This window comes from Anolis carolinensis, chromosome 1, assembly GCF_035594765.1.
Source record: "Anolis carolinensis isolate JA03-04 chromosome 1, rAnoCar3.1.pri, whole genome shotgun sequence".
In the NCBI taxonomy this organism is placed as follows: domain Eukaryota; kingdom Metazoa; phylum Chordata; class Lepidosauria; order Squamata; family Dactyloidae; genus Anolis; species Anolis carolinensis.
The window spans coordinates 101330486-101344318 of record NC_085841.1 but is presented as its reverse complement, the minus strand read 5'-3'; the positions used below and the strand labels follow the sequence as shown (position 1 = coordinate 101344318).

Here is a 13833-nt window from a genome sequence, read left to right as displayed (position 1 = left end):
CAGATAATTCCATAAATTAACCTGAGATTGAACACAAGTACATTTCTGTTCTAAATGTATTGCCAGTAATTTTAGTTGTGATCCCAAATTCTAATGTTAAAAAGCAAATATCCCCTCCCCCATACTGCCATCTCCAAACTAGGATCAATTGTAAAAGGAAGTTGTCAATATATCCTGTGCCCCCAACAATCTTCTGGTCACGCAAATGATGTCCAAATTGACTTTCATGTTTTCGTTATGGTAGTTAAAAACTGCTAGGCTGAGTATCATACATGTCGCCAGTGCCCAGCTGGATAATTGGCTACAGTCACTCCAGGTGGCTGATCTGTTTCCTTTTTTGTGTTCTTTGCTTTTATTTCACCTAAAAGCATTCATTCATAGTACACCAGACATTTTAGCCATAGTTTTTAGAAGTGATGGGACAAGTAAAGTGTTAATAGCTTTGCCCCAAAGTGAAATTAATTTTTGGGGGGAAAAGCTACTCTCAGTTTTTGCCTGAGTTGTCAGACCTGTGATGAAACAGTAATGATAAATGCAGCTCTTAACTTGGATTAACAAAGGTTTCAATCATGGAAGCAAAATCAGTAATATTAAAACAACTAAAAAGGTTCTCTGTATTTAAGCTGATGTTTTAAAAAAAGTAATGGAAGACATTAAGGTTCACCCTATGTGTGATTATAGGCACACACTTAAATATTTATGCAATCAGGACATATCGATTATGATTAAAATCCCTTTGAAGAATGTCTTGGCACAGAAATCCAGTCTTTTTTACACACATACACACCACCACGTTTGGGGCAGGGTGCAGGATCAATATAGGCCCAGGAGATGACTTTCTTGAAACAGGAAGGCTAAAAAATATGGTAAGAATTCTCTAGAGGGCATTTGAGGGCAATTATTTTCAGTGCAATGGTGTTTCGGATGGAGCTGACGTAACACCCCAGCCTTCCACAGTTACCCACCCTTCATGTAGCACTTCTGTTGTGGAGATATAGAAGCCCATTACTCAAAGAATAATAATATTTTATCACTGGAAGAAAGACATTCTACATTCTTGCAGAGAGCTATTTAAAGCCATTGTCTCTATCACTGTTTCTTAAACTGCTTCTTAGTTAAATATTGGGATCCCATTTTTTTCTGCATGTCACCTAATGGCTGTTTATTATTATTATCAGTAAATGTTTTAATTTTTTACCTATTTTATATACCTATACACCTGGCGTCACATAAACATTTCTTGGGCAAAAAGGGGTCCCAAGTGGAAAAATTTGTTATAATTTGTTAAAATATACAATTTGTTACACATACCAATTGAAATGAATGAACTTTGGATTGTATTGTATGTCTTTTTTTTAAAAAAAATCCAAATGTCAAATCATTCAAAGGAAGAAATGGGAGTTATAAGTGATGGCGCCTTCAGCCATTTCCCTCTCTTCCAGGTGCGTATTGTCTGTTCAGCATCAGCTCCACTCGAAAGCATATTCAGTCAAGAACAGCACCATGACAGCAGACTGGACGAAAGCAGGGTATTGATGGATGATTTGGGGTTGAGCCAGGTAAGCACTATGGACATCAGTATCTTTGTTGCATGAGAGTATAATTAGCTTTGGAATGAGTATTGACACTACGGCATAACAAACAAACAAAGTGTTCAATTGGCCATTCTTTCCTTTTTGGCAGGCTCAATGTCACTCTTTTCTTTTATTATAATTTAGCATAATTCTAGAGACACATTTCATCTTTGTTAGCAATACGTTTTTAATATGCTAGAAATATTGGGTCAGTTTCATGCTGTAATAAAAGTTCAGATTTTGATGAAATTCCACTTAGCTGTACTGTATATGCTACTTTTTTCCCTTCAAGTTACCAGAATTGGAACCAAGTTATTGTCAAATGGAAGAGAGGGGTGCTCTTCAATGTCCTTCATTCTGGGTTCATACAGTTTGGAACCACTCAAAGAAGTAATTGTGAACGCCCATACATTATTGTTTATTATTGTTTAAATATATGCATTATGCAATTTGTAATAATCCATCTGTATCATGAATTCAATCCGAAAAGGCATACCTAAAGTTATTGCTCTCTGTAGAAAATGGCTATCACTGCTAGCCAAAACCACTTCTGATCATTCTTTGCCTAAGAAAATGCTATGAAATTCACAGGTTGCCATAAGTTGACTGGCAACTTGAAGGCACATAAAGACACGTAACAGCATTTTTGTATAGCTTTTGAAGATAGATATAAAGTAAATACTTTTGGAGTGTTACTGAACCCATGCAGTTTGGTCTTTGTGTTATTGGCCTTCCAACATAACAGCTATGGCGAGGTGGACCAATAGTACCACCTTTTCAAAATATTTTTGAAAAGATAAAACTTCTGGCCACATATATGTCAACCACAAATGCATGTGAAAAATGCTGGCAGTATCTGCATGATACAGATATACCGTATTTTATCACGTAGTCATATTTTTGGGGGGCTTTTTTGGCCGAAAAAAGGGGATGCAACTATTATGCAATAAAAAATTCAGTGTACTTCTGGCAGGTGATCTGCATCTCCAGTGCAGCTTCACCTACTATATAAAGTCAGACTAGTGCAGGAAAGTCATGGGATTAGGGAGGCCTGGAGTCTTTCCCACACTCGCTTAACTGCATACAGCAGGCAAAGCTGTCTTCCTGCACTGGCTACACTGTATGCAGATCGTCTGCCAGCAGTACATTGAAGCAATTATTCAAGGCTGTGGCAATTACGTGAGGAGAAGAAAAACACTGATTTTGCGACTATTGTGCTGTGAAAAACAGGTATTCCCCCCTCAAAAAAATTGATGATGTGACATCCTCCTTATGGCCTTTTTGACCCTCACAAAGCCAGCTGTGTTGCGCAGACCCTACATCAGGAATACTTGGACATGACTTTAGAAACATTTCCTTCATCACATAGAAAGCAAATAGTATGCAGTTATTGTTGTGGCACAGGTTACTGTGTTTTTCTGAAACATCATCTATGTGATGACGTGGCAGTGGCTTAAAAACATTTATACTTGGATACCTTAATGTACAGAAACTTACTCTTGGCATCTTCCAAAGCAACTATAATCTATCTGGAGTGGAGGATATGTACAGTTCAGCTCATGCATTACTCTTTTAAATGGAGCCCCCGATGACGTAGTGGATTAAAGCCTTGTGACGTGAAGATTGGGTTGCTGATCTGAAAGCTGCCAGGTTCGAATCCCACCCGGGGAGAGCGCGGATGAGTGCCCTCTATCAGCTCCAGCTCAATGCGGGGACATGAGAGAAGCCTCCCACAAGGATAATAAAAACATCAAAACATCTGGGCATCCCCTGGGCAACGTCCTTTCAGATGGCCAATTCTCTCACACCAGAAGCGACTTGCAGTTTCTCAAGTTGCTCCTGACACACACACACAAAAACCCCTCTAATGTCCTAATCTATTTTTGGAATAAATACTTAATTACAAAATTGGAATATTTTTTGTGTATGAGGGACCAGCAACATGCTTACAGCAAATACTGCACACACATGTACACACCAAAATATAATACAAAGGCCCACAATATGACCTGGAAAATCTAGTGCAGAGCTGTAATCAGTTGTGCAAATGACTACAACCCACAAAGAGGGGCTGCTATCTTTATTCATTTTGTCACTTCAGAGATGTGTAAGAAGTGGGATGTAGGAACTGTGCCCTGCAAAGAACCTGGGCCAGAAGCTAATGAAACCAGAAGCGTTTTCCTGGTCTTCAGGAGGATGATAAACACAAGATATTACAAATATTACTATACTTATTGAGGAGATCTGCAATATCTTAAGGAGCCCCTGGCAGAACAGTTCATCTTGAGGACTAAATTACAGAAAGTGTTGCCCTGAGGTTAAAAGACTGTGACTTGCCCAAAGTTTCTGTGGCCAAGCAGGGATTTGAACCCAAGATCTCCTGGTGTCCTACACCACCACTCAAACCAAGACACCATGCTGGCCTACTGAACATTTGCTTGAAAGTAAAAGGGCTAATAATCCTGAACTATACTCTTGCATGCCAACATGAAGTATTTTTGAGCCCCAAGGTACTGTTGGTTTTCTATTGAAATGTTTTTTCATGCTTCTTACATCTTTGTGTTCTTTGTCTTCACCTCTCTGTAGGATTCAGCGAGCGCACTTTCTATGTTTACGGGAGAAGAAGAGATTTTTGCATCTCAACGGACCATCTCACGCCTCACCGAAATGCAGACTGAACAGTACTGGAATGATGGGGACAGGAGCAAAAAACCTATATAGCTGTAAAGCCAGTAAAAAAACTAGATATGGATCTTATGAAGAAAAAAAGTTCTAAATTGTACATTATTTTTAGGTACTTTTTGTGCCATTCCTGGGAGAAAGCAGTATACAAACAAAATATACTATTAATAAATTAAAGGCATACTCGCCAATATTGTACTTTAGCACTGAAACCATTGGGTTTTTGGGTTTTTTACATTAAAACCATTTTTACCAATATACTAATGGAGATCGATTTTATAGCTGTTTGGATATGAAATTATTTTCTCCAACGTAATATGAAGCCTTAATGAAGAATCAAAGTTGTGTTTCAGATTGCAAATTGAATAGAAATGACAGCATTGTATGTGTATAGTATCAGAGTAAAACATGTAGTATCAGAGTAAAACTTGTAAGCCAATGGCTGGCACAAATGAAAGGCAAAAACCATATTATTTGATTGTACATATACATATATACATACACATTTGATTACAAACCAGATATAAAATTATCCCAGGTACTCTTGTTTTTTTTTCTTTTTAAACACTTTTCTAAAATTTGATACTTGATATGTCAATTTTCCTTCCACCTAACCTATAGCCATTATGTGTACATATTTTTACATCTTATAGTACTGTTAACACAGTTTCTGCCAGTTCAAGTATTTTTACTACCCAGTAAAACCAACACATACTTTTATGTGCTCACTGAAAATTTGCTGGATCCATTCCTAAGCTGAATGAAAGCCAAACAAGAGATTTAACAGTGATAATATTCGTTCTTCATGTGCTTGTTTTCTTCACTATTAATCTTTTGAAGAAAAAAAGTTCTCAAGTGCCACAGTCTGAAGGAACTGAGTGTGTGTGTGTTTACATGTATGTGCAATCTACTGCATTGGTAATATATATCACCACTTCTACTTTTCTGTTGGTGGGAGGGAATTCAACCAACATGAGTTGAATTCCACAATGTCTTGAGGGCACTAGAATAGTAAGGTCTAGCAGGTAAAAATCTACCCCTACACACATCTGGCATACAAATCAATGGTCACTTCTGCCCAATGAACCTGTGACACAAAGCAATGGCTAATATCAATGTAACACAGTCATGTTCTTATCTACTGGTACTTTCTGCAGCAGCGGAGGAAGCAATTATTGTGGGGATGCACAACATTATAGATAGATCAGTGGATGTGTCCATAAGGCACTTGATGTACAGCTGCCTTTATACTGCTGGCCAGACATCTGGAGGCAAACTGGACTTCAAGTATCATGGTCTTGACCTGATCCACCAATGCCACATCCTTACCTCACTTACATGACAAAGTGTAACACGCTCTTAATTGTCCGATGTTACTTAGAGCTATTTGACACTCCAAATGTGACTGATTACTTTAGGGATCTGTTTCTAAAGAAAAGGGTCAGTGTCACAAGAATTACAGTTAGGGGGAAAAGAGCTTTGGAAATTTCAGTTCTCACATACTATGATAGATATTAGCATTCATTGCTTTATCATGGATTATTTCATTCCAGTTGGATGTGTGCATGCTAAAAATGTTATCAAGGTTAATTTGATATTGTACGCAGCCCAGAAATAACGTATTCCCCAAAGGATTATAAGTATAACTCACTGCTTATAATGTCTCCATTTTAAAATAATAGTTATACTTTTCAAGAGAATGTTCTAAAACTGACATTCTGCTATTAACATCTGAAAGATAGAAATATGTATTACCTGCAAGTTGTAAGAGACCAGTATGACAGTGGAAGCATATAAAGTACTATAAGCTTAATATGAAAGCATCTTGCTCCACCAAGTGGTCAATTCTATTTCTTGTCAATTAATTATAATCGAACACTAGGCTTGATCGATCCATGAAAAATTTGATTCTAAACTCGTTTCAAAACTAGAGGGGGCAGTTTTTCGTTTTTGTTGCTATTTACGAATTTTGTCCCCAAAATTTTTCGAAATTAACGAAAATTCGTTATTTTCGAAATTAATTCGTTAATGGCGGACGCGCATGCGCGGTCGCCCAAAAACAGCCCCGGGGGGGGGGGGGTCGGGGGCTCTCCTGCTCTCATTTTTTCAGCTATACTGATCAAATTTGGTACAGTGGGAGAACACAATCCACCCTGCTTGTTTGCTAAATTGCAGAGCGTTTGCCCTTTCCTAAGATTTATTGCACAATTTTATAGTTTACTGTGCCCGGCCACGCGTTGCTGTGGTGTATGGGAATTCTTTGTTAGGTAGGTGGAATAACAGTGAATAATAGCTTTGTAGCCTGAAAGCCTGGCCATTTTCTTATGGGAATCCTTGTTTGGTGAGGTGGAATAGAAAGGAATAGGCTTGCTGCTTGGAAGGTTAGGTAGTTGCCTTTTAGGGGGGTAGAATTGTAATGAATAGCCTCGGTGGTTCAAAGCCTGGGTGCTTGCTATCTAGGGGAAATCTTTGGTTGGTCAGATTCAGAGTAGTATCACTGTTTCAAAGCCTGGTCGCCTTTTTCGAAGGTTAATCTTTTATTGGTCTGGTTGAATTGCACTGAATATCCTTGCAGCTCAAAAGTCTGGCTGTATTTATTATTTTGTATTATATATATTACTAAATATAGAAAGCATGGCACATTGCCTGTTGTGGGTTTTGGCCTTTTTTTGGTGTTGTGATTGTGTTTTTTGTGTGATTGTGTTGTAACTTACTGGAGGCAAGAAAAGAAAAGAAAGAAAAAGCCACAGGCGGCAAGGCCCGCACGTTGAAATATTGCCCAGGGGGGCCGGCCACCGTTGGCCGGCACGCTTCCCGAAAAGGAAGAAAGAGTGGCCGCCCCCAAGGAGGTTTCTGTGCCAAATCGCACAAAGGGGTAAGAACGACAGCCGAGAGAGAAGAGAGATGCGGTGCATCGCGGGAAACACGACCACGTAGGCCGTGAGGCAGCAAAAACAAATCAAAAGAAAGATATACCCACAGGCGGCAAGGCCCGCACCTTAAAATACTGCTCAGGGGGGCCGGCCACCGTTGCCCGGCACGCTTCCCGAAAAGGAAGAAAGAGTGGCCGCCCCCAAGGAGGCTTCTGTGCCAAAGCGCACTAAGGGGTAAGAACGACAGCCGAGAGAGAAGAGAGATGCGGTGCACCGCGGGAAACACGACCACGTAGGCCGTGAGGCAGCAAAAACAAAAGGAAAGAAAGATACACCCACAGGCGGCAAGGCCCGCACCTTAAAATACTGCTCAGGGGCCGGCACGCTTCCCAGAGACAGAGAGAGAAGTAAAATACCTGGAAATGTGGGCGCAAGCCCCTCAGACGTGTCTTCTTCACGTCTGCTAGTGAACTGTGGGCCCAAGCCCCACTGACCAGGGGGGCCGGCCACTGTTGGCCGGCCCCACGCCCACCACAGAACCCACATGGGGAAGGGCGTGTATTCTTCACGTCTGCTAGTGAACTGTGGGCCCAAGCCCCACTGACCAGGGGGGCCGGCCACCGTTGGCCGGCCCCACGACCACCACAGAACCCACATGGGGAAGGGCGTGTATTCTTCACGTCTGCTAGTGAAATGTGGGCCCAAGCCCCACTGACCAGGGGGGCCGGCCACCGTTGGCCGGCCCCACGACCACCACAGAACCCACATGGGGAAGGGCGTGTATTCTTCACGTCTGCTAGTGAAATGTGGGCCCAAGCCCCACTGACCAGGGGGGCCGGGCAACGTTTGCCGGCCCCACGCCCACCACAGAACCCACATGGGGAAGGGCATGTATTCTTCACGTCTGCTAGTGAACTGTGGGCCCAAGCCCCACTGACCAGGGGGGCCGGCCACCGTTGGCCGGCCCCACGACCACCACAGAACCCACATGGGGAAGGGCGTGTATTCTTCACGTCTGCTAGTGAAATGTGGGCCCAAGCCCCACTGACCAGGGGGGCCGGCCACCGTTGGCCGGCCCCACGCCCACCACAGAACCCACATGGGGAAGGGCGTGTATTCTTCACGTCTGCTAGTGAAATGTGGGCCCAAGCCCCACTGACCAGGGGGGCCGGCCACCGTTGGCCGGCCCAACGCCACCTACTCACCCCCCAAGGGGAAGGGCGTGTATTCTTCACGTCTGCTAGTGAAATGTGGGCCCAAGCCCCACTGACTAATGTGTCAACCAGACCATAGCAACACAGTCTGTAGCCGCCACAAAGGCACACTCCATGACAGCAAACCGTCAGCGGCCCTGGCCGCACCCTTCCCGGGAGGACACAAGCTAGCTGGCATTCCACAGGGAAATCGTGGACATCATGACATCAATAATGATTGTACTAATACCACAGTAAGATCTTTATTGTTATTACCCGGCCCATCTTCCCGGAGGGACTCTGAGCAGCTTCCATGGGGCGTGGCCGTCAGCAATACAATGTGAACAATTAAACCCCAAAATTTTATATTTGTTAAAGGAAATGTTGCATCAATAACACATAAAATAAGAAAGCTGTCACAGCATTACCTGCTTAAAAAACAGAGGTGTAAAAACACGGCTCTGTGGCCGAGGGCTGAATAATTGCACATAGATGAGGTAGTTTGAGAGTTAAAAATCAATAAAGTGCGAAATACTCTTTGCCTGGAAACCAATTCTTCATCTGCCAGCGATCCACCCCACAGTCCTCGAAGGCTTTTCGGAACTGGAATGTTTTACGGCTCTGATGTCAGGTTAATGTTTCTATGGCGTTGAACTAGAGGGAAGAGTTGTGTGTGTGTCTGGTGTTATTAAAGGTAAATGACCAAAGCTGGGTTGAGAAGGAAGCCAAAGGGAACCACAGAGATGTATAACTGTCAACAGCATGGATTGGATGAGGAGGGTTTGACAGACCTTTACTTTATTCTTGCAACATCTCACTGTAGGTGTGGACTGTGGTCTGCAAGTTAGTAGAGGTTTTGCAGAGCTGTGTCCACACTACACAAAAAAAGAAAAGAGACTTCATGCAAAAATTGGAGGACCGCATACTGGCATTGTCATCGCAATGCCGTAGTCCAGAAACCTGCAGATGTGAGAGCTTGACCGTTAGGAAGGCAGAGCGTGGGAAAAAACGGCACTTTTGAAAAGAATTCCTTTTTGAAAAACAAGACAGTGCCTGGGAGTGTTAGAAGATCCAACTGGTCCATCCTCCATGTTTTATTGCCCGTCCGATTCAAGGAGGTAGTGATATTACAGGCATAGCATCAGGATGGCATGGACTTGAAGGAAGTGACGCCGTTGATGTCCAACAGGAATTTCTTTTCTGAATCTGTCCGAGAGTTCTCCATAGATAGTTGAAGACTACAAGTCTTACTTCTGAGTGTAAGACTTTCTGCGGTGAGATTCCACCCTCTTCTATCGTCCTACCAACAAACAGAACCTGCGCCCAAGGGTCACTAGCAGCCGCAAAGGCACACGCCCTGACAGGCAAAGGGCACCGACCTCGGGCGCGGACAGAGGGCGAGGGGAACCTTAGGCGTCTGTCCCTCGGCAACAGCGTCGACAACCGCCTCTCAAGGTGATGGGACAGTGGAAGAAGAAAATTTAGAAAAGTGGTGGACAAGGCCGAGGTGTCCCGCTTTCAGCGGTGCGGTGATTCCACCCTCTTCTATCGTCGCTGCCAACAAGGCAGCAAGAAGCACTTCCGTAGCCAGAGGACATGCGCCCAGAGGTCACTAGCAGCCGCAAAGGCACACGCCCTGACGGGCAAACGCCAACGCCCGTGTGCGCGGAAAGATTGCGGGGGGAACAAAATGCGGTCGTCCCGCGGCCACAGCGTCGAGTACACTGCCTTTAAAGGCGATGGGAAAGTGGAAGAAGAAAATTTAAAAAAGAGGTGGACAAGGCCGAGGTGTCCCGCTTTCAGCGGTGCGGTGATTCCACCCTCTTCTATCGTCGCTGCCAACAAGGCAGCAAGAAGCACTTCCGTAGCCAGAGGACATGCGCCCAGAGGTCACTAGCAGCCGCAAAGGCACACGCCCTGACGGGCAAATGCCACCGCCCGCGTATGCGGAAAGATTGCGGGGGGAACAAAATGCGGTCGTCCCGCGGCCACAGCGTCGAGTACACTGCCTTTAAAGGCGATGGGAAAGTGGAAGAAGAAAATTTGAAAAAGAGGTGGACAAGGCCAAGGTGTCCTGCTTTCTGCGGTGCGGTGATTCCACCCTCTTCTATTGTCCCTGCCAACAAGCCAGCAAATTGAAGTTCCCACACCACAGAACCTGCGCCCAGAGGTCACTAGCAACCGCAAAGGCACACGCCCTGACGGGCAAACGCCACCGTCCACGTGCGCGGCCAGAGGGCCAGAACAACCAAAGGCGGCCGTTCCGCAGCAACAGCGTCAATCACAGCCTTTCAGGGTGATGGGACCCAAGGTTTACATTTTGAGAAATTTGTCCAAATTTGATGGTGTTCCTCTGACTTTGACGATTTGACCCTCTGAGTTATACCAACAAGCCAGCAAAATGCGGTTCGCACTCGACGGAACCTGCGCCCAGAGGTCACTAGCAGCCGCAAAGGCACACGCCCTGACGGGCAAACGCCACCGTCCACGTGCGCGGCCAGAGGGCCAGAACAACCAAAGGCGGCCGTTCCGCAGCAACAGCGTCAATCACAGCCTTTCAGGGTGATGGGACCCAAGGTTTACATTTTGAGAAATTTGTCCAAATTTGATGGTGTTCCTCTGACTTTGACGATTTGACCCTCTGAGTTATACCAACAAGCCAGCAAAATGCGGTTCGCACTCGACGGAACCTGCGCCCAGAGGTCACTAGCAGCCGCAAAGGCACACGCCCTGACAGGCAAACGCCACCGTCCACGTGCGCAGCCAGAGGGCCAGAACAACCAAAGGCGGCCGTTCCGCAGCAACAGCGTCAATCACAGCCTTTCAGGGTGATGGGACCCAAGGTTTACATTTTGAGAAATTTGTCCAAATTTGATGGTGTTCCTCTGACTTTGACGATTTGACCCTCTGAGTTATACCAACAAGCCAGCAAAATGCGGTTCGCACTCGACGGAACCTGCGCCCAGAGGTCACTAGCAGCCGCAAAGGCACACACCCTGACGGGCAAACGCCACCGTCCGCGTGCGCGGCCAGAGGGAAAGGGGGACCAAAGGCGGCCGTACCGCGGCCACTGCGTCGACCACAACCGCTCAAGCCGATGGGACAGTGAAAGATGAAACTTTAGAGAAGTGCTGGCCAAAGTCGAGGTGTTGTATTAATCCCCGTGGCAAAACACGTCCTCAAAGGTTCAGATGGACAGATATATCAAAAAAATATGACTCTGGCGTATTCCTTCACCTTAAATGAATATCCGAAGTATCCTCATCAAATATATCACTGCTCTTTCTGTACAGGAACTCTTAGGATCTGGAGAAGACCAAAAATTCCTGGCTCATGAGGAAAATAATGTTTGAACCCAAAAAATTAAAAAAGGGAATTGAATGAAATCCGTAATGAACCCTAAGAGGATGCATATCCTACCTAGGATTTCATGGAGTAATTTCTCACCAAAAATCCTTCTACCTCTAGAGCGTCACTATTGAGGGAGAGAAAAAACTTTGTGACTTCAGACTACAGAGATGGACCAAAAGTAACTTTATTAAGTTCAACAGGGACAAATGAAAGAAACTTCACTTTGTTAAACATAATGTAAATCCAAGCGACATTTCTTGGGACGCCTAGCTTGACAGCACTGTGTGAGAAAACTGTCTGTGAGTCCTCGTGGACAACAACATAACAATGAGCCTACTATGGTTTGCGGCAGAGCAAATATCCAATGGGCTTTAGGCATGCATTAACAGGGGAATATCGTCGTCTAGATCCAAGGCAGTCCTGTTCCCACTCTACTCTGCCGTGGTCAGACCGCACCTGGAATAATATGTCCAACTTTGGGCAACGCAGATAAATGGAGATGCGGTCAAGCTTGAAAGTGTATAGAGGATTCCGACTACAATGAAAAAGGGTCTGATCAAGCAGTATGAGTAGAGGCTTTATTAGCTGGTAATCATTGTTTAGCCTGCAGAAGAGAAGGCTGAGAGGAGAAATGTTAGCAATGTACAAATATGTGAGGGGTAGTCATAGGGAGGAGGAAGCAAGCTTATTTTCTGCTGCCCAGAAGACAACAGGACGGAGCAGTGTGTTCCAACAAGTGGAATGGTGATTCCACCGGAACATCAGGAAGAACTTCCTGACTGTTATGACTGTTCTGGAGTGGAACTGTCTCCCCCGGACTGTGTTGGGGCCTCCTTCTTTTGAAGCTTTTAAGCATAGGCTCGATGGCCATCTGTCGGGAATGCTTTGAATGAAACTTCCTGCGTGTCTGTTGGGGGAGAACTCGATGGCCCATGAGTTCTATTCCAACTCTACTTTTCTATGGTTCCATGATTCAATGATTCGGGAAACGGCGCCTTGTGATTGATGAACCCAAAAACAACAGTGGGCAACGGTGAGTGATGATAAAGAAGAGAAAGGAAGGAAAAAGAGAGAGGAAAGCATTGTAGGTTAGAGGAGAGAGTTGTTTGACAGAGTCCAAAGGGGCAACCCCACCCCTGGCCACCCACCAAATTAGCCAAAGTTACTCTGAAGCAGAGCTGATAAAAGGAGAACTATTGCTCTATGAGCCGTCGGTGTCAAAATCCAAATCTGGGAAATTCAACACGGGAAGGTTGGCCTTCAGGAAAACCAGTTTCTCAACTGTTTGCGGGTCCAGCAAGCTGCGGTGGGGCGTGACTACATCTCCCGCTAGGCTGAAGACCCTTTCGCTCTGCACGCTCGTGGGAGGACAGCTGAGGAACTGGCGGGCTACGTGTGACAGGTCCGGCCACATGTGTTCGCGTGAAGCCCAATAGGCCAATGGATCACAAGATATTATCTCAGGAGGCTCCTCAAAGTACCTGTTGACCGAGCATTCGGCCGAGTCTACCTTTTGAGCAGAAGCCAGCAAAGAGGATTCTTCAGAGCAGGCTAGTATGGCCACCGTCTCCGCAAAAAATACGTTTCCTGGTCGCTGCTGGAGATCTGTATCCCTACGGCAAACACCTCCCGGCTCCCCGGGACTTTCTGTCTCGCCACTAGCGCTAGTGCTGGGGGTTACAGGCATTTCCGGAAGAGGGGCCGCTGTGCCCGTTTCCTCCACCCTGGCAGCAAAGACCTCCCTTACAAGGTTAACTAGTTGGGCCTTCCACACGGTAAAGTCTTTTGGGCAGACGTTGTACTTTAGCCGGGGATCACACAAGGCCGCCAGCATATGGACCTTGCTGGAAAGAAGTGGCTCAAGGCGTTTCCGTACAGCAAAGGACAACCTCCTCACCACCTCCTGGGCCGGCGGTGTCAGCGGTCCAGCCAGGGAGTCCATTGTTCGACCGGCCCCAAGCCTTTCTAGGTGCCTCCTTAGCCTCAAGACCATGGGCACTGCCTGGCTAAGAAGGGCTTTTGAGTCCGAAAGGGTGTCAGTGGCATGTTTGAATGGCTTTAGTATGTCTACTAGCTGGGAGATGGTGTCCCACTCTTGCTTATTTGGAACAAGTTTGCTAACTGGCGCAACCAAAGTGAGCGAGATGCCGTGTACCGCCT

General features: G+C 45.3%; 1 protein-coding gene across 2 annotated transcripts in view; it reads left to right on the top strand.

Annotated features, from left to right (window-relative positions):
* Positions 1–6901, top strand: part of afg1l (AFG1 like ATPase) — a 101858-nt gene extending 94957 nt beyond the window's left edge. For both annotated transcript variants that reach the window (XM_003215634.4, XM_062980072.1), the window contains 2 exons: positions 1443–1559; positions 4161–6901. In XM_003215634.4, the coding sequence (XP_003215682.1) occupies positions 1443–1559; positions 4161–4295 (252 nt within the window). In that variant the 3' untranslated portion in view covers positions 4296–6901. The remainder of the gene's footprint in view (positions 1–1442; positions 1560–4160) is intronic.
* Positions 6902–13833: the final 6932 nt, after the last annotated feature.